The sequence below is a fragment of the Mytilus californianus genome, unplaced genomic scaffold, assembly GCF_021869535.1.
Source record: "Mytilus californianus isolate M0D057914Y unplaced genomic scaffold, xbMytCali1.0.p SCAF_6, whole genome shotgun sequence".
In the NCBI taxonomy this organism is placed as follows: Eukaryota; Metazoa; Mollusca; class Bivalvia; order Mytilida; family Mytilidae; genus Mytilus; species Mytilus californianus.
The window spans coordinates 114,055,111-114,082,361 of record NW_026262712.1 but is presented as its reverse complement, the minus strand read 5'-3'; the positions used below and the strand labels follow the sequence as shown (position 1 = coordinate 114,082,361).

General features: G+C 31.4%; 1 protein-coding gene across 7 annotated transcripts in view; it reads right to left on the bottom strand.

The window, feature by feature from the left end:
- The window catches only part of LOC127706471 (rho family-interacting cell polarization regulator 2-like), an 86,480-nt gene that overhangs the window by 33,378 nt on the left and 25,851 nt on the right, over window positions 1-27,251 (bottom strand). For 4 of the 7 annotated variants that reach the window (XM_052211115.1, XM_052211113.1, XM_052211111.1 and 1 more), the window contains exon 3: window positions 3,971-4,328. In XM_052211115.1, the coding sequence (XP_052067075.1) occupies window positions 3,971-4,317 (347 nt within the window). In that variant the 5' untranslated portion in view covers window positions 4,318-4,328. Of the gene's footprint in view, window positions 1-3,970; window positions 4,329-9,775; window positions 10,662-14,722; window positions 14,786-20,450; window positions 20,585-27,251 lie in introns of those variants that run through there. The other 3 variants (XM_052211114.1, XM_052211117.1, XM_052211116.1) reach the window with 3 other exon arrangements.

Genomic DNA, 27,251 nt, shown 5'->3' with positions numbered 1-27,251 from the left:
CAACATGGAAGCGGGGTAACAGGAGACTTCATTTGTACAAGTACAAATAAAGCAAAAATTTATTTGTGTACCTGTTATTTGTACAATAGTTAGCTGATTGCAGGATAAAATTTATAATTTAGTGAATGATAGGGTTAGGAAAAAAAATAATAGAAGCAATTAGCACTCAGTCATCCTGTTATTAACAAACAACAGCTATATATGTAATTAACATTCAAAATTTAGAACCCCACATTACAAAACTATGTAATGTTATTTGCATATCTGCCTGAGGTAATATGTCACACTGACTGATATATAATGCTCTCTTGATGAACTATTTGTATTCTAAATTAATGTGTAATGTAAATTATAGCTTTTTGAAATATAAAGTGTTCGGATTCTGTTTTCAAGTTGAAACAAAATGTGAAATAATACAAGAGGCTAATAACAGGATACTCATACAAATTGTTGATTAAATTAAAAAAAAAGGGCAGCTGATCCTTTTTGCAATTCAAAGTTCCTCTTCATCTATCACAGTTTTAAAGATAATAAGCCAAAACACAAAAAAATTGTAAGGGTTCCGCGGAACCCCTGTGTCTCGCCTACTTTTGCTGTTGTCTATGTTTTCAGTGTGATAGGGGAATGCACATAATAGATTTACAGTTAATGAAATGTATGAAAAAAAGTTATGCTTGTAAAAAATGAATACAGTATGCAATCAAATCTATAGATTGTCTGAAAGACAAAAGTCGCAGGCTCAACAAAAATGGGTGAAAAATTATTAAAAATTTTCCTCTAGATACTATCTTTTGATTGTAAGAAGCTTTTGTCCAAGTTTGGTAAAAATCCAGGATGGTTTATGAATCTAATAAATGTTTTAAAAACTTTAACTGCAGACTGTATGTAATGTTAACTGGAAGAAAAACTAAGTCCCTGTATGAGTAATATACGGAATAACAGGAAATAAATTTTTACAAAATTTCGTTCTAGATACTAGCTTTTGATCATAAATAAGCTTCTGCCCAAGTTTGGTACAAATCCAGGATAGTTTAAGAAAGTTATTAAAATTTTAAAAACTTTAACCACAGAGTGAATGTAATGTTAACTGGCAGAAAAACTAAGTCCATTTATAAGTAAAATATGGATAAACAGGATTTTTTTTTTTACAAAATTTACTTTTGAATATTATCTTATGATCATAAACAAGCTTCTGTCCAAGTTTGGTAGAAATCCAGGATAGTTTAAGAAAGTTATTAAAATTTCAAAAACTTTATCCACAGAGTGAATATTTGTGGACGCCGCCGACGCCGACAGAATGTAGGATCGCTATGTCTGGCTTTTTCGACAAAAGTCGAAGGCTCGACAAAAATGATCAGCAGGACAACTAGACCTAATCACAAACTAATACATTGTTGATTTTCAATATTTATAGCGGTTTTCAAGATAATAGAGAAAAAATTGAATTTGAACCCCTATGTTTTACATGTTATATTTTGGCCATGTAGATGATGTCCAACAAGAATGGGAGATTCTGGTTACATAACTGATTGTGGTCACTGATAAAATTCCTGTCAAATATAACACAGGGACAAGAACAAGGGTGTTTGATTTTCACTGATACTATTTTAATCATGTAGTTCGATCACCCTATTAACCTTAAACCTTGATAAACCATTTAACATGTTTAACTTTCTTGTAGGTATAATTACAGAGGTCAACCAAATATGACCTCAAGATAAATATCTCTAAATGGGTAAACAACTAAATAAATGAATGATCAAAGTGAAGAAGGATCATTTAGCTTTATATAGATCAGTGGCAGATTTGGAGTGTGGCACCCCTTTATGGAGCTACATATACTTTTTTACATGCCCCACTCCTAAAGTTTTCACTCTCCATATTCAGAATATGAATCTCCATTTCCATAATGCCAAAATTTATACCACCTCAGTGGATTCATATCAGTGTGCATGCCTAGTGTGTGGAGATTCAATTGTAAATTCAGTTCCAAGCTTTTTCTCAAAATTCAATCTTTTAAAAGATTTTCACAATTTATTGTATGGAGTTTATATGGTGAAAAACATTTCATTTGATCTGTAAAGAATGTAGCTTATAGAAGTAATTATAGCAAGGACCTAGTTGGGTCAGAGACAGAACTATGTGTGCTCGTTTAGTGACATGCCTTTCTTCAAAATGTTCACTCGCAAGCTTGCTTGATAAAAATTTGGCTCTGCTAATGTACAAATCAGAATCCATTGATATTCATATCTTAATAACATATTCTTGATCTGCATCAAGGGTTGAAGGATTGCCGCCGTAAGAATGTTAATCATTAAATATCTTTCTAACTGTTTTATCAATTTTCTTGACTTTTGTAAGAATAAGTTGGTGGGAAAAGCACAAAATCTACACGAGCTAACAAAAACTAATCAAAAGAAATGTTCACAACAAATTTTGATTTTATTATTTTTTTTCCATCAAAATAAGGGGAGGTAATCTAGAAAATATGATTTATAAAAAAAAAACCAGTAATCTACCATCACAATAACCTTGTTTATTGTTTAATAACACTTATTACTAGTAAAATAAATGAAGAATGTATCCATGGGACAAAGATGTCCCCACTTGTAAATATATGACAAATTCAGAAAATTTTTCCATTTACAATTGAACATAACTCTAGAATGGTGAAAGTGACGGCACTCATATTAAAACTTGATCTGTGTTTTGTGGTAATAAGCAGCTGTGTATAAGTTTCATAACATTTGGTTGAGAAAAACTAAAGTTAGAGAATGGAAACTAACTTTGGGACATATGGACGTACAAATGGACAAGGGTGATAATGCCTTCTCTGCAGAGGCGGGGCATAATAAATGTGGTATGATTGCCTATGAACGTGGATGTGTGCAACACGTTTGGTGAATTTTTCCAGTCAAGTTATAATGTAAACTCAATGTAAAAGACATGATTGTTTGTGTCATTGGGTTGCTGCCTCTTTGATGTTTACCCTTTTACTCATGTCAATGATGGATTGAGCTACATGTATTCTCTTTCTTATTAATAGGATAAAATCAACATACATACACTCAAGAGGAAGTTTTCTTACTGTCAGCTAAATCTTTACATATGTGTACTTATGTTCAGGATAAAATTTATATTCAAGTCATTCTTGACATGATAAATATTCAGGAAATTTCCCCATTATTTACAAAGTCCCATTTATCTACTTTTTTTTTCATAGTATGATGAATTATAGCTTTGCACTTTCTTTTCTCAGATTTACACTTTGTGTGCAATAATATGCAGTAAAAGTAGGCAAAAACAATGTCTTTGGGCAAATTATTTATCTCAAACATTCAGAAGATAAATTATGGATTTTGTCCTGTAATTTTTTTAACCTTCATTAATGATGGTGATCTGACAACATTATTTAATCAAAAAGTCTTAACTCAGTTTGTATTTCTATTAAGTTTGATGATAGGTTATAAATATAGAAAGATGTGGTATTTATATATAGATCGCCAATGAGACAACCCTCCATCAGAGACAAAATGACTAGAAGATAAGAACTATAGGTCACCATATGGCCTTCAACAATGATCAAAACCCATACAGCACAGTAAGCTATAAAAGGATGTTGTCAGTTTGTTCTGTACTACTAATAATCATGACTCAAAAGAAATGTGGTTTATTAATTAATGAGACAGTAACTAAACAATACAGTAAAATAATATGTTTAGAGGTCAATGTCTTTAGTGGTAACATTGGCTAGTTTATATATCAATAATGTTCTAAATCCCCTTAGTCATGTTAAGTCTAGACAAGTTACCGATAGTTGTTTAACCAAACATTGGAAATATTTTATGCAAATTCAGGACACTTGACTCTATTATAGACAATTAGTTCATAAATGAATTCAACAAACTCAAGACTCCTGGTGCCTTTTTCTACAGGTTTTTGATCTGTTTCTAAGTAACTTGTATAATACCCGATTCCTTTTTTCACGCTCTCAAACATCAGGGTCGTCCAATTAGGTCGGGGAATCTTTGGCACTTTTGGTGACTTTCTGTAATTGCCTCCAGATCTTGGCCTTGGAGAATGTGGAATTTTATGTTGAGTCTTACTCCTATATGTAGCCCCTAATACAGGGGTTCCTAAGGGAGATTCCATTAGCTGACTAGATCGACTGGCCATTCCAGCAAATGAATGACTTCTGGTAACAAAAATCTGATGATGGTTGGGGTCCACTATGGGTTGTGATGACACTCTGTGGGGTACATTAAGGTTTTCCAAGGGAACATTATGATAAATCTGGGATGGATCCTTACGAGTCATGAAGAGTGGATCTGAAATAAAAAAACAAGTTTAAAATTATGATCATTTTGTAGGAATTTATAAAGTAATCGGTATATAAAAATAAGGAGATGTGGTATGATTTGCCAATGAAACAACTATCCACCAAAATTCAAATGAAGTGGATGTAAGCAAATATAGGCAACCGTACGGCCTTCAACAATGAGAAAAACCCATACTGTATAGGTGGCTATAAAAGGACCAGACATAAAAAAAAATGAAACAGTTCAATTGAGAAAACTAATTGCCTAATTTATAAGCTATGTTTATTTCAAGATTACATGAAAATTGTATATTGCCACAACTGGCCATCTTTGTTTTGATTTTTTTTAAAGAAAAAGTCTGAGGTTTACCTTTATTTTCACTACTAATTCATTGTAATTGGTCATTATTGCTTTAGGTTACTGAATGCCTTATATAGGCATTCATGGTACAGAAATTGTAACAATGACATAATTTAAATTTGATCATCAGAGATTTGTCATAGCAGAATTTTTATTTATTTGGGCTATCAACATTTTTGTATATATACAATGTATTGACTTGGACTAATTCTATAATTTGTGTGTCATAAAATTAGAGAAATTGGTTTATCAATTCACAAGTTCAAGTTGAGTTATGTGTTATTAAATTATTTGGACATTCTCTTAAGCATGAGTATTATCATTTGACAGAATTGAATGAATGAATGGTATAAATTTGTTGTAAATTCAAGAAGAAAGAACAGACTAGGATTATAAGTAAAATAAGTAAAATTTTATTATTACAGTAGAAGTCATATAGAGATTTTATTTCATTCCTATCAAATATTTTTAGATATCTGAGTTCAAACTAAAAAAAAACAACTTACCTTTTTGTCTTTTTGTCTATAAATTACTATTTAAAAACCTTTGAAATATGTGAAATATTTGATCCAGATTATCTGCCTAATTGTTGTTCCTGAATTTGTTTACAAATCAAAGGTTGATACAGGTGTGATGAATTTACCTGATATTTACCTGAGACTTATTATCAATTAAAAATCAATCAACTGACCAGACAATATCAATAAAATTATTCATTGTTTATTACCATAGTATTGTTTGATTTCTGTTTTATCTAACCAATCAAAGTACTTCTATTTATAGGGTTAGTGGGAGGAATTATAAGTCTTTCTAAGAATAGGTCTGGTTACAAATAATATAAAATTCAAGTCTGCTTTTTTGAAATTTTGCATAAAAACACATGATAACCTTTGACGAATTAGCTTATGTAAGTAAAGCCAAAATATTTAAAAAAAAATCAATGTATTTCTCTTTTTTCTTATAAATAGAAAACTTAATTAATTTGATAATTTAGCTTTAGAATAAATGTGACAAAAGGTTGGTTAAAAGTGACCAAAATATTGTTAATCAGTATTGTATTATACCAAAACCATTATTTATAGTAATAAGATATAATTCCTAAATGTTTTATGTTAAGTCTTGAAATTATAGACATTGCAACCAACAAGTGTATACATGTATAAACCTGTTTACTGCTATCACAAGAATAAATACCTACACTTGCAATATGACAGTTCTGTAAATGATACTTTATGAATTTTGTAATTTGAATATCATTTTATATAATAAATGGGGAATGTGTCCATGGGACACAGATGATGCCCACGCTTGCATATCATATAAAGTTATAAAGGGACATAACTGAAGAACGGTAAAAGAGTTGCTACCCAAATTTGTACTTGATCTGAGTTTTGTGGTAATAAGTATTGTGTATAAGTTTCATAACATTTGGTTGAGGCAAACTTAAGTTAGAGAACAGAAACGAAAATTCAGCAATTTTTCCATTTGTAAAGGGGCATAACTCTAGAACAGTAAAAGTGACACCACCAAAATTCAAACTTGATCTGTATTTTGTGGTAATAAGCATTGTGTATAAGTTTCATAACATTTGGTTGAGGCTAACTTAAGTTAGAGAACAGAAACGAAAAATTCAGCAATTTTTCCATTGTCAACGGGCATAACTCTAGAACGGTAGAAGTGACACCACCAAAATTCAAACTTGATCTGTATTTTGTGGTAGTACGCATTGTGTATAAGTTTCATAACAATTGGTTAAGGCAAACTAAAGTTAGAGAACGGAAACGAAAAATTCAGCGATTTTTCCATTTGTAAAGGGCATAAATCTAGAACGGTTAAAATGACGCCACCAAAATTCAAACTTGATCTGTGTTTTGTGGTAATTAGCATTGTGTATAAGTTTCATAAATGTTTGTTGAGGCAAACTTAAGTTAGAGAACAGAAACCAACTTTGGGATGTACTGACGTACAGACGGACAAGGGTAAAACTTAATGCCCGCTCCGCTACAGGGGGGGCATAAAAAAGAAGATGGGGTATGATTGCCAATGAGACAACTCTCCACAAGAGACCAAATGACACAGAAATTAACAACAATAGTATATTAATTGAAATTAAAAGTTATAATCAAGGGTTATTCAAATTTTTTAAGTGTAAACCTAGACTTTCTTCCACAAACTTAACAATATAAACTCCACCTGACTGAAGTGATGAAATAATATTGATCAATATAATACCATACGTCTTAAAGCAAAACTCATTTAATGAATACCCAACATCTGTTTTCCACAAGTGTATAATGCAAATCAAAGTGACCACACTGTTGTCAACTTGACCAATGCCTTTTTCTAAATAATAGATAGTGGTGGTATAATACTATTTAGTTATTTTTTGAGATTTCATAGAAATGAACCTTGAGCAACAATTTCAATCCAAATCGCTCCATCATTAAATCTAGGTCATAGTGATCCAAATGTTGCTGAATTTAGTTTATATATATAAAGGAAGACTAGTGGTGAAATATCCCAGATATATTTAGTACCACCTGTTCAATTGACATAAACTAAAAATCCTAACCAAATCATGTTGTACAGTAAGACAAAGATAAATATTTATGTCTCACTCACACCAAGAATAAAGATTCTACTATAAAAATCCTTGTTCACATTCATGACATAGTTATATAAATTTTGTGCTTCTTTAAAGTTCATGAAATTTAAATTTAAGTGTCCTCTTTAGATATTAATAATATCATCATGACATTATATAATTTTGTTATTATAGGTATTTTAGAAACAGGATTAAATTAAAATGTCAACCAATCTGTACATTTGGTAAATTGATTAATTGGTAAATCTATAGGTGCCTTATATAAATTATATACATTGATAGAAAGGCCAAAAAAATGAACATGTTGTTATTTTTTTTGTATTTGATACAATTGTGTTCTGAATTTCAATATAAACTGACTATCCAATGCTGACAATTCCAAAGTCCACAAATATTAATTATGTTCATCAAGATCTATTAAAATCTATAATGAATGTCCACTATGACCTATGTTATTACCTGTAGGACATTAATAGATAATTAATCAAGGTTATAAACAGGTAAACATCAAAAGATCAGGTGACAAAACACATGTATCCTGTCAAATGTTTGATGGATGAATTAGAAGTCACCCACTGTTCATTAGCTTCAATTTAATGCTGACTCTGTTCATTTAAAATAATAATGGAACAGGATCTGCTAAACTTTCAAGAGCACATGAACTGACTCTGTTCATTTTAAATAATGGTGGAGCAGGATCTGCTAAACCTTCAAGAGCACCTGAGCTGACTCTGTTCATTTTAAATATTAGAAGAGCAGGATCTGCTAACCCTTCAAGAGCACCTGAGCTGACTCTGTTCATTTTAAATGTTAGTAGAGCAGGATCTGTTAACCCTTCCAGAGCACATGAGCTGACTCTGTTCATTTTAAATGTTAGAAGAGCAGGATCTTCTTACCCTTCGAGAGCACCTGAGCTGACTCTCTTTATCTTAAATAATAGCGGCAGGATTTGCTAACCCTTCGAGAGCACATCAGGCTGACTCTGTTCATTTTAAATATTAGAAGAGCAAGATCTGTAAACCCTTCCAGAGCACCTGAGCTGACCTTTGTTTATTTTGAATGTTAGTAGAGCAGGATCTGCTAAATCTTCCAGAGCACCAGTGAGCTGACTCATTTTAAATATTGTCCTGTGAACAGTGACCTCAAATTGCCTCTGATTCCTGCCAAAGACACTTTTGAGATTCAGAAACAGGATCTTTCAAGACTAATGCTTGATTATATTTTTGAGTAAAACCACTAAATTTGTGGAGTTTGACCCAATAAATCAAGAGGTCTGTTCAAGTAAATGAAAGATGATATCTTAATTATAACTCAAACTTCCTCATTCTTTAAGTCTTTAGTGGATAATTGTTTTATTGGCAATCATTCAATATCTCCTTATATATATTAACATACATTCCTTTTGTTTACAAATCTCTTTCCAAAGAAAATTTAGGAAATGGTAGCTGGACAGGTTTGTTTTATAGTGTGTTTTACTTTTACAACATAGGGACTAGATAGGGGAGGTTCTTTACAACATAGGGACTAGATAGGGGAGGTTCTTTACAACATAGGGACTAGATAGGGGAGGTTCTTTACAACATAGGGACTAGATAGGGGAGGTTCTTTACAACATAGGGACTAGATAGGGGAGGTTCTTTACAACATAGGGACTAGATAGGGGAGGTTCTTTACAACATAGGGACTAGATAGGGGAGGTTCTTTACAACATAGGGACTAGATAGGGGAGGTTCTTTACAACATAGGGACTAGATAGGGGAGGTTCATGCACATGTAATACTGGTCCCAAGCCAGGCCATCTGGACCCTACAGCATAGGGTCGGTAGATAGGGAGGTTCATGCACATGTTATACTGGTTCCAAGTCAGGCTATCTGGACCCTACAACATAGGGTCGGTAGATAGGGGAGGTTCATGCAAATGTAATACTGGTTCTAGATAGGGGAGGTTCGTGCACATGTAATACTGGTTCCAAGTCAGCTATCTGGACCCATCTTTGCAGGCCAAGGGTTACGCTCTGGTGTTGAATTGTAACCATTGGCTACCAAAGATGATCTGATCCATGCTTTTTTTATGTTATTTGTACAACTTTTAATTCAACTGTGAAAGTTAAATGCTTTTTCATTTATCTTTTATCTGTCTTTACAAACTGGCATTGTAATCTATGAAACCTGTATGCAATTACTTTAAAAGTTAACTGCAACACTTTCATAGCATCTATATTCACATTTTAGAATACTGATCCCTAAAAGATCACTGTTTCTTATATCATTTTTACCCCCCCCCCCCCCCCCCCACACACATCGATAAACTCCACTCAACTCTCATCAAAGGTTTTTAAATAAATCCTTTCTTAATATATATCTATATAATCATATACCAGGTATATTTTGACATATCTTTCAACTTCATTATACTTTTTTCATTTTTTTTGCTTAACCAGAACATTGACCCCACCCATTTCACCCCACTTATTGATAATTTTGAACATACCTTACAATTCAAATTGTTAAGATGTCTTTCATCTTTGTCAGGTAAATATTTGCTATGAGATTAACATCCGATTGATAACATATATTTTATCCTTTGATCAGAATATAAAAACTTTCCCCTCTAATCTTCAGTTAAATTGTAATAAACACCTTTGCAAAAAACCACCATTTTACAAGTCATTTTTGTATTTAGAAATTAAATGTTGTACAATAACTACATAAAACCATATTGTATTTGTCAAATGACATGGAGGTCGGATGTAGATAGTGACATAACGTTGCTGATGGATTTCATTTCCGTTCAGAAGCAACATTCACAGTTCACAGTCAAAAATCACATTTTTTCCACTTTAATTCATAGATAAATATATATATAGATTATCGAGATCTTAAAATATCCAGAATTATCAACGACATCTCTATATAAATATATTTAGTTCACATAATCAACAAATAGTGAGATATCTATTTCAATCCAACAAAACTTTAGTATTGGAAATATATATCAACACATACTGTGCTTCCATTAGTATAATTATTTCGTGACGATAGTTAAAATTCCACAAAAGAAATGTCAAGAAAGTCACACCATCACTTCACTTTATTGTTTTTAACTTCAGCAGTCAATATTATAAAAATTTCAATTGAATTTGATGCAGGCGAGATGATTGGTCCTGTAGAGTAGTCAAGCAGTTAAATATAGCCTTGAGCTGTACATCTCTCTCTTTAATGAATCTACCATACTAATCAATTGTAGTATAAAATGCATAACATCATCTTGAGTGACCTGATTATTGGGGAGGATTATTGATCATCAGAACTATGCAGCATATTTACTATTTATAGCTCACTGATTGTTTATCTTCAGGATTTTTCAACAACATGGATATATATTATGCATACTGTTTAGTTTATTTACTTATCTGCCAACTTTTAAAAATATCCATGGAGGATTTTACAGACTAGAGGATCTGATGTATCTTTTAAATCAATGTATCTTTTAAACATCTCATAATTGTTATTAATTTTAATGTACTATTTGTTTTAATGATTAAATATGTGCTGAATAGAATAGAGAATGGAAAGGGGAATGTGTCAAAGGTACAACAACCAAACCAAAGAGCAGAAAACAGTCAAAGGCCACCAATGGGTCTTCAAAGCGAGAAAATCTTGCACTTGAATAATGCAAAGTATGAAATGTTTGCCCCATTACTGACAATGCTATTTTGGGCAACTATTTTCTTGAATGGCGTTTTTAATAAACTCCTTTCAATTCCTATTTTGTAAACTATTCTGTTATACAATGGAAAATTTTAAGAGTCAGGTCAACACCTCTCATGGAATAAGCCCCCAATGAATGCAGAAAGTTGGCGAGGAAATACAAAATTTCATCATATAAAAAGGTTCAGCTTTTCTGGGCACCGTTAATTTAATTCATTTAATAATTTGTTGCAATTAATTTGGTCAAAGTTTCATTGCTATTGTTATATATATATTCTATGATTCTTTTAACATTCTTATTCCCTATGGAGGGATTGTGTCATGTTTCAAATTTAAAAAAAAAACAAAACTTTAAACAATAAATACATTATAAATTTAACTATATTTTTGAATTTTCTATTTCAATATATTTTGTTTTCATGAATTGTTTAATTGTTTGTTTCATAAGTAACACACTCACTGACATAATGTTTATCTATTTATCTTGCTGATTCAAAATAAACACATTAAAATTTTTCAAATGAAAATGATGCTAATTATAATACAGATTAATCATCAATATGATAGGATATGTACTGATAAAGGGAGATAACTACAGTTATTTATCAAACATGGCAAGCCCAAACAAAAAATAAATGTTTGCTGACCCAATGTCTAAAATTGTCTTGATTGTTTCTATATTTAATTGAAAACTTCAATATTTGCACATAATAATAGATACTTGGAGAGATTTGGGGAGATACTTGGAGAGATTTGGGGAGGTACTAAAAGCAAGTGACATAAAAGTAATTTGAATATTACAATTTCTTCAAAATTAAAAGAGGATATTAACAAGGAGATTTGTATACTAATAAAGAAAATGAAGGGACATAACTCGAGAACGGTGAAAGTGATGCCACCATAGAATTTGATGGTATTAAGCATCTTGTATAAGTTTCATTACAATTGTTTGAGGCAAACTAAAGTTAGAGAAAGGAAACCAATTTTGTACATACAGATGGACAAGGGTATTAACCTTTAAATGCCCCAGTGGCATAGCGGTGGGTGCAATAAAGGCAGATTGCAGGAAAACTAGGGTAACACATGTATAATAAATGTGGAATGTGTCCATCGGACACAGATGATGCCCCCGCTTGCATATCATATAAAGTTATAAAGGGACATAACTGAAGAATGGTAGAAGTGAAGCTACCCAAATTTGTACTTGATCTGAGTTTTGTGGTACATGTAATAAGCATTGTGTATAAGTTTCATAACATTTGGTTGAGGCAAACTAAAGTTAGAGGAACAATTTTTATGTTTATAAAAGGGCATAACTCAAGAACCGTTACAGTGACGGCACCCAATTTCAAACTTGATCTGTGTTTTGTGGTAATAAGCATAATGTGTATAAGTTTCATAACATTTGAGGCAAACTAAAGTTAGAGAACGGAAACCAACTTTGGGACATATGGATGGACGTACGGACGTACAGATGGACAAGGGTAAAACTTAATGCCCCCTCCGCTATGGCGGGGGCATAAAAATACTATAAGATCACAAAGCATATATAACTCATTACTGGTTATATGACTACTTGGCAATACAACAGGTGTCATATGTTAAGCAGACCCTTCTACAGTGGTCAATCCAGGATTTTAAAGGGGGGATGTATTTTTAATTTCAAAGTGTTCTAAAAAACTTAATGACCAAAATAAAGAAATAATCTACAGTTACTTTATATATGTCACTGTAAGTGTAGAATAAGCAGACTATAAGAATGCATGTAATCATTAAAACAATACACCAATTAATCAGAGGACAGTTTATTTACATCCTGCTTACAGTATCACATCACAGAGAGACCATGTGAACCAACACATGATATAATAACTATTAGTCACTTTTCTGTAGAAGTGTTTACCTCATCATGGTATATAAATAAAAAAACTTTATAAAACCTCAACACTTCCTAGTAAGTAGAGTAAAAAGATAAAATCTGAATTGATATTTTCACCCACATTATGTTATATTATGTTATCAGTACAGATTTGTGGATTTCAATTTTAAAGCACATAGCATTTTTGTATACTTTAGGGGGTTGGCTTAATTTTTATATTGTGTAAACTATTTTTCAAGGAATATTATGTAAGCAAACATAAATTTTTTCAATACCAGTAGTTTATCATATATTTGTATTAAGATTTTAATTAAATTATGTTAACAAAACATGTTCTTTTATAACCTGGGGTAGAAATGTTTTCGCTATTTGGGATAAGAAATTTTATTTCAATATACATGTACTTATTTATTTCAGGTGGCACACTATACATAGCCTAAGGACTCGCAGCCTATTGTTGTGGCATGCTTAAACCAAAGCCTAGGTGACGCAATCTGCAATTGCAGTACACTAATCATAGCCCTATGACTAAGCAGTCTATTGTTATGGTCTATACTATGACATGATAACCATAGCCTGGGACTATAGATCTATTGTTATCCGGGTTAATCTTGCTTTGATTTGTAATACCTACAGAAACTTTATATCTATAGTTTCATTTTTCTATAATAAAACATGAAGTATGAACTCCTTTAACAAATATTGACTTGTGATAAATATTTTATCATCTCCTGCAGCATATCAATCATATCACAATTGTCCCACATAGTTAACATACTGATGTCAATCAATAAAGGGATGATATATAGGTAGCGGATTCTCGTAGGACAAGTCTAACCAAAGCATCAGGAATAATCCAACAATTACAAAGAGTTTAAAGATGGCATTAAGTAAATTATGTACTTTCCCAAATTACTGTATGATCTCAATTCAAACCCCCCCCCCCCCCTCCCCCACAAAAAAAAAAGAAAAAATCTATATGTGTCGGAACAACAGGAATGGCCCGGCTTGCAAAAAAAGCTTGAAGCCATTTTTAGGAGTGGAAATTTGAGAATGAAAGTCCAAATAACTGTTATTTCACATAATTTTCAAAGTCCAAAGGCTGTAATTTCGGCACAAATCAGCGGAACAGAACCAAACGTAAATTAAATCTGTAACTCTTCATAGAAGACTTGCATACTAAAAATCAGCTCAATATGTGTAGAAAAAAATTCTGTATAACTGTTATTTTCACATAATTTTCAAAATCAAAAGTCCGTAATTTTGGCAAAATTCAGCGAAGCGGAACCAAATGTAAACTCCATTTGTAACTCATCATAGTAGACTTGCATACTAAAAATCAGCTCAATATGTGAAGGCGTTTAAAAAAAAGTCTGTATAACTGTTTATTGCAGAATGACGGAATAACAGATAGGGGTAAAACTATATGTCCCGACCACTTTGTAGTGGGGCCTTAAAAACATTGCTGCCTATTAAATATATCATCTAAATGAAATAAGTTCATAGGTCAGGAAACTTGATATTGTCTTGCCTGATTCTTACAGATTCAAACATTTCATTTTCATTTTGCCTGTCACCATTAATTCATATCTTGTTTTTTATCTGGTGAGATAATTTTTATACATATTTTTACAAATGTATCTTGCCTTAAAAAAGATTATCTGAAACTATCAATCCAACAATATTTCCCTTTCGTTATAGCTCACTATAATATTAATTATAAAAATTAGTAATATTTTCATTATCTAAAAGGTCATACATCTTTTTTCATAATAACTGAGTTTCCAATAATGACCCTGATTTTGTATGAAATGTCTTTTTCCTTCTATATTTATTTCTACCCCTTACCTGATCATGTCTTTCCAGATATTAAATTGAAAATGTAAAACAAAAGGTTAAGTTACTAAATCCTGGAAAAAGATGATACACTATAGACAATATTTCCGTTATTTATAACCTGATCACAAAAGTTCAAGTAGTTCATGGATGACACTTGATAAAGTATGTACAATTTTAAGAATTTAATAGATATCACATACATGTACATGTAGAATAAAATAAGACTATCACATTTTTAGAAGAATAATTTGGGTAAAAAATGTCTAAAGATGACTTTTTTTAATCTATTTTTTCAATCTTTTATATACTTTCTAAAAAATTGTAAAAAAATCTTTTATAATTCTTTTACTATATACGTTTTAGATGAATTGTTATCTAATTTTCATGTTTTTTCACATTTCTCAACCGCTGTGAGAAAAATATTTCTCATCTCTAGAGAAAACTTTGTTCTCAGCAAATGATTGGTCGAAATTCAATTATGGCATCAAATTTTCTTGATTTCTACTGAATGTCATGAAAAAAGGCTACCATGCCTGATGACGTCACATATAAAGAACACAACTTTCTGCAAATCTTTGAAATGGAAGATCATAAACTTTGTTTGGATATCGTCTAAAAATCATAAGAGAATTAGATTCCACCATTATATCTCGTGTATTATGATATTTCTCCTCTCTCAACAGTTAAATTTTAAATATTCAAAAAGCTCTTCAATCCTCCCTTTTTAAATTTTAAAGTTAACTGTCATGAGTGGAGAAATATCATTACACACATGATGCAGTGGTGGAATCTATATATAACTGATTTTCAGGGGGAGTAAGATTTAAATACTTTTTTAATACAAATCTCATTCATTTAAAAAAGAGAGGTGAAAAATACCGAGAGGTGAAAAATACCAAAATGACATTCAAACTCATAATTAGAACCAACTGAATACGCCAAAACAAAACACGCAAAATGACCAAAGGACAAACAACGTTATACAAAACACTACAAAAAAAAAATAAGACTGAGCAACATAAACCTCACGGAAATCACTCATGGAAAGATTGGAAGAGTGGTTTGAATAACTTCAAATTATATTTAGGTATTGTGTGATAAAAAAAGACCATTAATATAGCACTATTGCTGCCAATTGCATTATCTGCAGGTCTTTAAAAGAATAAGCACTTTTTCAGTAGATAAAATGAAACAGGCTATATTTTGAACTTGGAATTATTTTTAATTATGGAATTTGCATAATTTCTTGTGCTTGAAATTTTTAATAAATTCCATGTTTATTCTGTACTTCAATGTTCTGTGCTGTGCACAACACTTTCTATTATACAGAAGATAGTACATTTTCAATAGAATGTACTGTGCCGCGCACAACACTATCTATACAAAATACATTGTATGGAAAGTGTAATGAACCGCTCAAAACATTATAATACTAAATAAACATGGAATTTATTAAAATTTTCAAGCACAAGAAATTATGCAAATTCCATAATTAAAAATAATTCCAAGTTCAAATAATAGCCTGTTATGAGCTAAATCTGAATCAATGATAGCTAGTCCCTTAATTTGCAAAACAATTTCGTTTAAATTGCAATTTTAAATCTTAACCAAATAATCTTCCCTGTTACATGTTTCATCTTTAGAAACAGAAGAAATTACCAAATAAAGATTTATCAATTTCCCTTGTAGGACATTGGATCAACAGATAGACTTGACACTAAGATCTATATTGTCTCCAAAAATGAATTTAAAAAGGTTGTTTTGGGGGCATTTTGTAAGTTGAAACATAGGTATACTATTTTCCATCTCTAAGAATTGTTTATTGATTTTGAAAACAATTATCATGATTATATGACACTGAAGATTAAAAGTTGTAGAGTGTATTTTAATTTATAATTTAATATTTTCCAGAGAAGGGCATTGAAAATGTACTTTTTCAACATTTAAAAAAACTTTAAAAAGTTAATTTATTGAAATGTGGAATCATTCTTGCAAAAATATGCTTCCTGTAATCCTGTAATGACTAATATTGCTAAAAGACCCTTGGTGGGGAATGAACTAAAATAATGTTAATCCTTAATCATTTATAACATCGCGATGACCTTGAGGTCAATCCGATGTATTGCTATCGCCTAGATTTCCATTATGTAAATTAGTTTTGGGTTTGTAACCGCGATCTATAAACATGATAAATATGCGCACATAAACGAATGCAAAATAACATTCCTTATCGTTTGATATAAATACATCTCTTCAATGAATACTGATAAAAATATTTTTGTTTACAACATAAATTAATAATATGAAAATGTTTTGTAGTTAGATATATATATATATATATAAGTAAAAAATCATTGATAATATCAATGCACACGTACCGAAAAATTGTGTTAAAGCATGCGGAAGAATATCTCAAAGAACGTTTTGAAGGACCGGTAACTCTGTAATTGTTTTTGCGGGAAAATATGAATGCCTACTCGTATCCAATCTTAGAAAAATCGAATTTTTACAGAAAAGTGTCCACCATGCACTTGCATTGCACTATTATTAGAATAGTAGAATAGAATGATATACAAATGGATGCAAATCATATATGTATGTAACTGTTATTTTAATATAATTATATAACAACAAATCAGTGTATACTGATTTGTATCACTACAATATAATACATGTAGTTATTACGGTGAAGTTGAATTTCCTGTCATTTATTCATCATCCACGCACGAACTTGTCTCAGAAAAAAATATATCTCTGTACATTAACCTCAGTTTCAGGTAAAGAGATATGTTTTTTTTTCTGAGACAAGTGCTTTTGACCATCCTCAAGAACTTGTGGTCATCCGATGTTCAGTACTTCAGTACTTTGATCTTTCAGACATAATTTATAGAATCATTTTATGTGTGTAGATCAAAAGTAATAGGGAATGAATAAATCTATCATTTCTATATAGATATAAGATGTGGTATGAGTGCCAATGAGACAACTCTCCATCCAAGTCAAAATTTATAAAAGTAAACCATTATAGGTCAAAGTACAGTCTTCAACACAGAGCCTTGGCTCACACCAAACAGCAAACTATAAAGGGACCCAAAAATTACTAGTGTAAAACCATTCAAACGGGAAAACCAACAGTCTAATATATACAAAAAACGAGAAACAAGAACACTTATGAACCACATCAACAAACGACAACTACTGAACATCAGATTCCTGGCTTATGACAGGTGCAAACAATTGCAGCGGGTTTAAACATTTTAATGGTACCAAACCTCCACCCATATCTGAAACAATAGTGTAACATCACAACATAGAAAGACACACTATAAAATATCAATTGAAATTGCTTAACTCAATCAAAAGACATATTAACACCAGTGAACATTCACTGAACAAATAAATTTTATCTATGATACAATGTAAATACAAAATAAATAAACTAAGGGAAGAATAATTAAAGTAACATGTTATACCGCTGTGAAATGTTAACAATTTAAGAAAAACAATATGCTTGAACAAAAAATATCAGCCATTTGCAATTACTTTAAACACAGGTAAATGAAAATAATTTTGTTGTTAGGTATACGTGTACAGTTCAAATAGAGAAAGGAAATTTTTTTACAAAATAAATAATTTTTATGTTCATAGTACGAAGAAGTGAAAATTTATAGTAATACCAAACACTATATATATATTTGTGTATTCAATAATGAGGTCAAGTATTTGTGTATTGAGATGTATAATGAAGGGATTGTTTAATTATGTAAGACTGAGGATGATTAGTAATTTGGTCAATATGATTGGCATTTAAGGAGGTGGGACATTGTAATTAAGGCCCCACCTTGTCTCTAATTGTTTAGTGATCATCCAGTTGTCAATCATACTGGTATTGTAACATTACTCTTAACTAATTAAAATGACAAAAATAGCCTGCAAATTGACAAGAACTTAAAGACATACAGACTTCAATGAACGACTCAAAAGATATTTTTTTATTTAAATAACCCAAATTTTTTCACAGTTTATATGTACACAGACATGAGAATTATAGGGAACTGTATTTCAGTGTGTTTATATTTTGTATATTTGGAAGGCTGGTGCCTTAGGAAAGACTTGGAACAATAGTTCCAATCTTTCCAAAAACAGGGATGATCTCAGGTGCTTCAGAAGGTTAAGTAGATTCTGCTCCACATGTGGCACCTGCAGTGTTGCTCATGTATCTACAAACACAGTAATAAGTTTAATCGGTCGGCCAACATTTGAGGAAAAGAGGACAGGATTGTGGTTACAATTGGAATGAATCCAAAATAATGGACAGTGGGCTACTAACACAGATTATTCCAGCAAGACATTCTTTGCTCATCAAGTTAAGTATATGTATCATTCCTTGGTATTTTTTAATTTACATTTAATTTGAAGCATACAATGCTCATAGTATATGTTAATTTGGAAAAACCTCTTTTACATGTTACATTACAAACGTTAAAAAATGTAACATGTAGAGGTTGTCATTATATTTTTGTTTAAGATTAAATTTTCCAGGACTCATTAATGATAAAAAGTACTTTCGGATGCAAAATTTTATTTTGTTGTGTTTTTAATTTCAAGTATTTGTTATTTAAGTATTAAGGAGATTGTGTGGTTTACCTCAATGAGACAGCAACTAAACAACACAAATAACTAAAAGACATCTAAAGAGCAACAAACAGCCTTCAACTATTTTCAGATGTCAGAAAAATATGTTCCAAGTCTAAAAAAAGTTGTCAAAGAATTTATACAAAATAATTCCAAATTCTTCAAATAACAAAATACATTGAGATATTATGAAATAAGACAAGTACCTACTAAATAAGACCCCTTGTTGAAGATATAAAATATGCAACATGTCCTTGAAAGGACACTTCAAAGAATGTATTATCTTAGTGTGCCATGTTTCTTGTATCAATTAAAGTATATCTCAATAATCATTCACTAAGAGTACCGGGTAGACATATAAATGTACCTGCAAAGGTAATTAAGACCATTTCTTGAAATGAAATGACAAGGAATGTAAAGTCAGACTTCTGTTTCCTATATGCTATTACTGCAAGAAGAGATCAAATATATTTTTTGTGAACTTTTCTTTAACTAATGGTAATTAAATGAGGAATATTCATAGGAATTACCTCCCATTTATCATTTTACAAATACATTTTCAAATATTTTCTCAAACACTTGCTCTAATTGACCTAGTACCAAAATGTCCTACCACAGAGTTAGGTAACCATACTCCGGAGATAAAAGTTGGTATTATAAGAAAATATTAGCATTGTATTGAAATGCATCAACACCTACTTTTAATATGAACAAAAGGAGACCTGGGATCTACACCAACCAAATGAAACAAATAAACACATTAAGACATCTATTTTTTTTCTGTGCTACAGATGTATATAAATCTTTAATTTGAACAAAAATATAGAATACAGAATTTTCCCAATAGTTCCTTAAAGGGATATCTGATTCAAAGAAAGACAACTCTTGACAAGGAAAGTAAGCTTTGAAAAAGGTACATGGTCTATTATGTCAACAAAACAAGACAATGACACTATCCCTCAATTATCATAAATAAGCTTCACTACATCTATTTATATCCCAAAGAAATATTTATATATAATTTTATTCATTTCGGACTGGCAGACTGTTACATGTCAGTTTCATATTACCATAAAAAACTAAATATAATAAATATACTCACAAACATCTGAATGTCGCCTTTTTGACCACCGTGTTTTTTTCATAACATCGAAACTTTCCTTGTGAAAACCTCCAAAATGGAACTCTCCATCTACATCAAATTCATCGACCTCCATTATATAAAAAAAACTTTAAAAGCTTCTAACAAAAAATTATTCCAGGCAGCCAGACAAACTGATATTGAGAAGAATCATTATTGGTAATTAAATACCATAAATCTGTCACAATATTTTAACAAAAATGGCACTAAAACTGTAAATATTTGGATAATTATAGCTATATTTTATAATCTATGGTAATCATATAAACCAATTATCAATGCCCAATAACAATGATATCATCTTATCTCCTGGTTTATAATGATTGAATTCTAATAAGTTTCTGAAGAAGTTGACCAGTTATCTCAGAATAACAATAAAACTCCAGGTGTCAGTCTCTTTGAAGTCATAAATCATAGGTAGATATTCTCGTTATCTCACCTGAGCAGCTGTAATATTAATTGTCAATTAAATGAAGTAGCATCATATCCATGCTATCATTACAATACTCAATTATTTTCCATAATTTTACTCCAATATTTGAAACAAAGGTTTTTTGTTATCCAATTGCAGTTATTACTTATTTACTTCTCTTTAAAAACTAGCTTCAATGAATATTGTTTCTGATAGCTTTACTCCTACCACTAAGCTTCAATGAATATTGTTTCTGATAGCTTTACTCCTACCACTAAACCTTTTGAATACTGGTAAAATCCTTGATCAAGTCACATTCTTCTAAGGAGGAAGAAAATAATCAAGATTTGTACTTCAGCAACTTCTTCTTCTTAAGTCTGTCTTCAACTATTCCAAATTTTATTTTTGACTATTTCAATATTTAGCTAATTATTCACAAAAAATAGTCTATTAAAAATGTTTACAAAAATAAACCTTGGTGGCAAATTCCTGCCATCATGCTCAGGATGATAAACATATACCTACAACTAAAGGTTCGTGTCATTGTCTTTGTCAATGTCAATCAAAATTTTAATGCAGACAGGTAAATTGTTACAAACTTCATGTTGTTTTTCTACTTGCACAATAAAATTACTGTCATATTGTAGGCAAAACTCAACTTATCTTTAAGGTGAAGGCCATCATTCTCGAAGTTTGCTTTCATTTAAAAAAAATTTCTTGCAATATGATTTTTTTAAAGGTCAAAAGTTATGTATCAAGTCTCATATTGTATAGACTATATCATACAAATTATCATCATTGATTGATTATTTGGTGTTTTAAGCCACTTTCAATGCTGTTGGCTATTTCGTGGCAGTCAGTTTTTATTGGTGGAAGAAGCTGCAGTGTCTTCAGTATGAAAACTGACAATCCTAGTTAATTAAGATTGGAGTCAAACACACCTGCCACGTGTGGGATTTAAACTCACACCTCAGTGTTGACAGGCTTAAGTGATACAGTAGTAGGACTACTTAGGCCACCTATCATAATTGAACTCTTAGACATACTTAAGCTGGAGAGTGGACTCAATTTATTTGTATGTTTGTTGGAGTTTTTAGCCACTGTAAGCACTCATGGCTTTTTCATGGAGGCCAGATTATATTGATGGAGGGAAGATGGAGTGCACAGTGCAAAGCTGAGGATAAAAAAAACTTCCACTCTTTCTCTTTCAATATCTGATTCAAACGCACTGCACCACAAATGAGTTTCAAACTCAAAACCTCAGAGTTTAGAGGGTAGTGACGACTAGAAACAATTCTAAACATGGACCTTGGGTCTGCAACATTTGACTGTTTTAGTAGTGGAAATAGTTAAACAAAACATCGTCATTGAAATTTTAGTTTCTATTAGGAACCTAAGGTCTGCAACATCAATTCTTAGTTATGACTTTGACCTTTTATCTGTATTCCAAACTAACTTTATGTGATAAGTCATGGTGAACAATTAAGGCAACATTGAGAGAACCATGAACTTCTGCAGGAAAACAGGAATCCTTGTCAGTTAAGTACCACATAAGCTGGGTTTAAAAATATTTTATATTTTACTTGTACTTAATGATTCTATCTATAACCAATTCATTATCACATGCACCCAATTATCCATTCAAAAATATTGAGACAGAAATTCTAATACATACAATATGTGCAAGTGCTTAAAACAACATTTTTTTTTTTTATAAAAATGTAATATAACTTGTAGACAGGAAATTATTGCTTAAAATTCATTTCCTCCTTAAGATTCTATTTTTGCTTTTAAGTAAAAAACACTTAAAACACTTATTACTTCACATTTAAGTTTGTAAAGACATTACCTAAAGTCTTGAATTATTATAGGTACAATCAATTCTGACTGATTGATTGTTAGTGTTAAATGCCACTTTCAGTACTCTTGACTTCTAGCTGCAACATGTATATCATCATATTTATTATCTGCCCTTGACTAGAAAGCGGCAATGGAAATTTAGCAGAGAAAAATGCTGCCTACTTCCACGTTTCCCGACAGCATAACATCATGAAAATTAGTTAAATTGATATTAATTATATGAACTAACCCTATGTAAGTGTGTCGCTTGAGCATTTTATTGATTAACCTGCATATATCGTGGTTCAACTGATCAGCGTGTATCGCACATAAACAAAATGGCGGACAATGAAATAACAATTGAAACTATTATCAAAACAATTGAAGAGTCCAACGACCTTAGTCTGGATAGCATTTACTCAGAATATCCTCCTGAATGTATACCTACAAAGTTAAAAACGCCAGCAGGCGATAAGGCCAAACGAACTAAATATGAGTCGATAGACATAAATCTATATGAGGACAAGGCAAACATGGTTGCCTTTCGTGTGAAAGTTGATCGAATTCTCTTGTGGATCAAAACTCTTCATGTATGGTATTATGATCATCTTGGTAATTCCGCTGAACATGACATAAGGTGGTTTGACGATCCAGCTGATTGGAATAAGAATGCAGGAGGTAATAAAGCCATATGTATTGAAATCTCAACGAAGCATACACATGATTCAGAAACCCCCCTTCTCTACAAAATAACATTCTTTATTAACACTGGGGTGATTCAGACTCAGGGTAAGGCCAAAGACAAATTTGTTCAACATGACTTTCCCATCCTAATTGCACTGATTAATAAAATTAAAGAGTTCAATGGTGACCGGGTTGTCCAGCATGATACACCTAGCACTGTAGAAGAGGGCAACGAGGCAAACACTGATGTTACCAGTGAATCAGGTAAACATGACAATGACTCAAATGAGGACAAAGTTAATAATGACCAAACACATGGAAAGCAATTATTTGAAAACAGAGGTGATTTAAACAATAACAGTGAACCTCAAGTAAACAACCAAAATAATGAATGGTCAGTAACACAATTTAGACCTGAGAAAATGTTAGAGAGAATGGAAAACTTCTTCGTACTTGCTCTAGATAAGATTTGTACAAAACAATCTGAACTTTTTTCAGCTAAAATGAAAACAATGGAAGATTCATATCTAAATCACCTTAAAGAAAATGATAATAAACTTGCAAAAGTACTTGAAAGTGTTTCCAAAATTCAAGTTGCCAAATCTGATTCCACAAATGCATGTGATCAGAAATTTTTCAACAAATTAAATACACTTGAGCATGAAAACTCTGATTTGAAGATGTCATTACAACAGGTTAAACACACAACAGAATTGGACAAGTTTCAGGTACAGTCAAAACTTGATCAGCAAACATCTCAGTCTGAGCTTCAAAAGGTGAACCATAACAAATCACAGAAGCAATTTGAGTTTGAAATTAATAAATTAGAAACTACAATACATGAGAAAGATGATAAACTTAAAACTTTAGTAAGCTCATGCAATGAACTGAAATCTAGATTAGAAGAAAAAGATGATGAGCTATACAGTCTCAAACAACATGCATGTAGAGATGATGGTGCAGCGCATTTTCAGGATGTTCCATCAAGAACAAGACGATCTACACAAAGCAACTTGCGTCAAAATAATGCAGACAAACCACATGTTATATTAATTGGAACGTCAAATATTGAAAGAATTGATGTATCTAAATTGTCATCAAAGTTTACAATGGAGAAGCGAATTGCTTACACTTTACCTGATACCGAGAAAAGTTTGCGAGAAATTGAGCATGCACCTGATATAATTGCGTTTCACTCCTTAACAAATGAGCTACGTGAAAAAAGTGCAGAAATTTGTGTTAACAAAATGAAGGAAATTATATCTTTAACATGTGATTTATATCCATCTTCAAAAGTTATCTTATCTACACCAACACCTAGAGCTGACAACGAAAGCTTCAATATGAAAGGTCAGTTGATAAGTGCTTTATTGAAGCAGGAATACTTTGATACCGAAAAAGTTTATCTGTGTGATCACAGTAACCTAGCTAATAAAGGCAGAGCAATCCCTAGATTTCTTAGTGAGGATGATAAATATCACCTTTCAGATCAAGGTGTAAACGTGTTTGCAGCAAATATTCGGGATATAGTTGATGAAGCACTAGATCTACCAAAACGTAGACCTTTTTATAACAGCAATGTTAACCTGAATAACGGATCAAGAGGCGGATATCGTGGACGTGGTGGATATCGTGGGCGTGGTGGATATCGTGGTCGCGGTTATAACACTTATAACAATTATCAAAGTCGGGGTCGTGGATATGGGCAGCCTTAATATGCTGATACATTTGTATTTAGATTTTCTTAGTAAAGAAGATAAAGTTGCCAGTTATAATTAAGTTTTGTTTGATATATTGTAAACAATTGTAGCTAGATTTTGTTTTGCTTTCTGTTTTATCTAAACTTAAATTGTCATTTATATAGGACAATAAAAAGATAATTTCATTTTTGCCCTTCCTTAGTTAGAGGAGTTTGTTATTTTATAAGAGGGAAAAGAGTTTTATTATTTTACAAGGATTTCATATTCATATTACCTGCCCAAAAGCTGACTGTCAAAGTTAATAAAAGATTATTGTACAATTAACCAGTGGTGAGAGGGAATTTTAAAAGATTACTATTAAAAAAGCAATTATGACCAGTCAAAAGAGAAATAATTTTTTTCACAACATAACATTTTGTGTTTGGAACATAGGTGGGCTTATTTCAAAGCATCATGATAAAATAACAGATCCCCTTTTTCTTCAAGAGATAAGAAAATATGATGTTATACTATTAACTGAGACCCATGTAGGTTATAACACTACAGTCAATATTGAGGGTTTTAACTATTACCCTATTTGTAGACCACAATCAGCTAACTCTAGATACTATGGGGGCTTAGGTATTTTGATCAAATATGAAGTTCGCAAGGGCATCAAGATTTTGATAAATACATGTAAAGATTATCAATGGTTACAGTTTGATAAACATTATTTTAATCTAAGTACAGATATATTCCTATGTTTGGCATATATTATACCAGCTACTTCATTTTATGTTGATCAATCAGAAGATGACACACTAGAAAACATAGAAAAAGATATCATAAATTTTAGCCATCAAGGTAGTATTATATTGTGTGGGGACTTAAATGCAAGGACAGGGACAGAGCCAGATTTTATAATAAATGATGTTAATGATACACATATACCAATGTATGATAATTATAGTTGTGATATTATTCAAGATAAGAGATTAAGTTATGATATGAAAGTAGATTCAAGAGGTAAACAACTTCTGGACTTGTGTATTGCGTCCAAATTACGTATTTTAAATGGAAGAATGTGGGGCGATTCTTATGGTAAATACACTTGTATAAAAGCAGTAGGTAGTAGTGTGGTTGACTATGTTATCATGTCGGAAGACTTGATTGAAGATACTTTATTTTTTCATGTTGCTGATTTTTTATCAACTCTGTCAGACTGTCACTGTAAACTGACATTTGGCCTGTTAGCTAGTTACTCGCATAAAGCTAAGGAGCAAGACAATACTATTTTATTTCCAGGAAAATATATATGGTCAGAAACCTCTACACAAAAACTTCAAGATACTTTATGCCAGCCAATTATTAGAAATAGTATCAAAAATTTTTTAGACACAAAATTTAATCTTTCAGAGGACTATATTGAAAAGGCAGCTAATGAATGTTTTGATATAATAGATAATGCTGCCAGTAAATGTTTAATATTCCGTAAAACCAAGAAAAAAGTTGCACGTAAATACAAAAACAAAAAATGGTTTGACAAAGACCTGGTACAAAAACGTAAAAGCCTTATTTCTAAAGGTGAGCTGTTATCAAAATTCCCCTGGGACCCAATTATAAAAGGGTCTTACTATAAATGTTATAGAGAGTATAATAAGCTACGTAAATATAAACAAAGGAAATTTAAACAAAACATTCTTGACAGTCTGGATAATCTAAGGGATAATAATCCAAAGAGTTATTGGAATCTCATCAAAGAATTAAAAGAAGACAATTTGGATGGTCCAGAACATTCTATTCAAACTAACGTCTGGTTTTCATATTTTCAATCTTTAAATCTCAACTCTGACAAATTTAAAGACAGATTAGAGGAAATTAACAAGAAAGTAAAAAATTTAGAAAATAATCCAACTTTTTGTGAACTGGATTACAAAATAACCCTAAAAGAAATTTTGGATGCTATAAATAAACTAAAGAATAATAAAGCTGCAGGACTAGATGGTATCCCAAACGAGATATTAAAATCAGGGGGTAGTATATTTGCACCTGTTTTGCAGAAACTTTTTAACTTGATATTCTGCTCTGGAACATACCCTCGCAAATGGTCATTGTCTTATATATGTCCAATTTTTAAAGCAGGGAGTC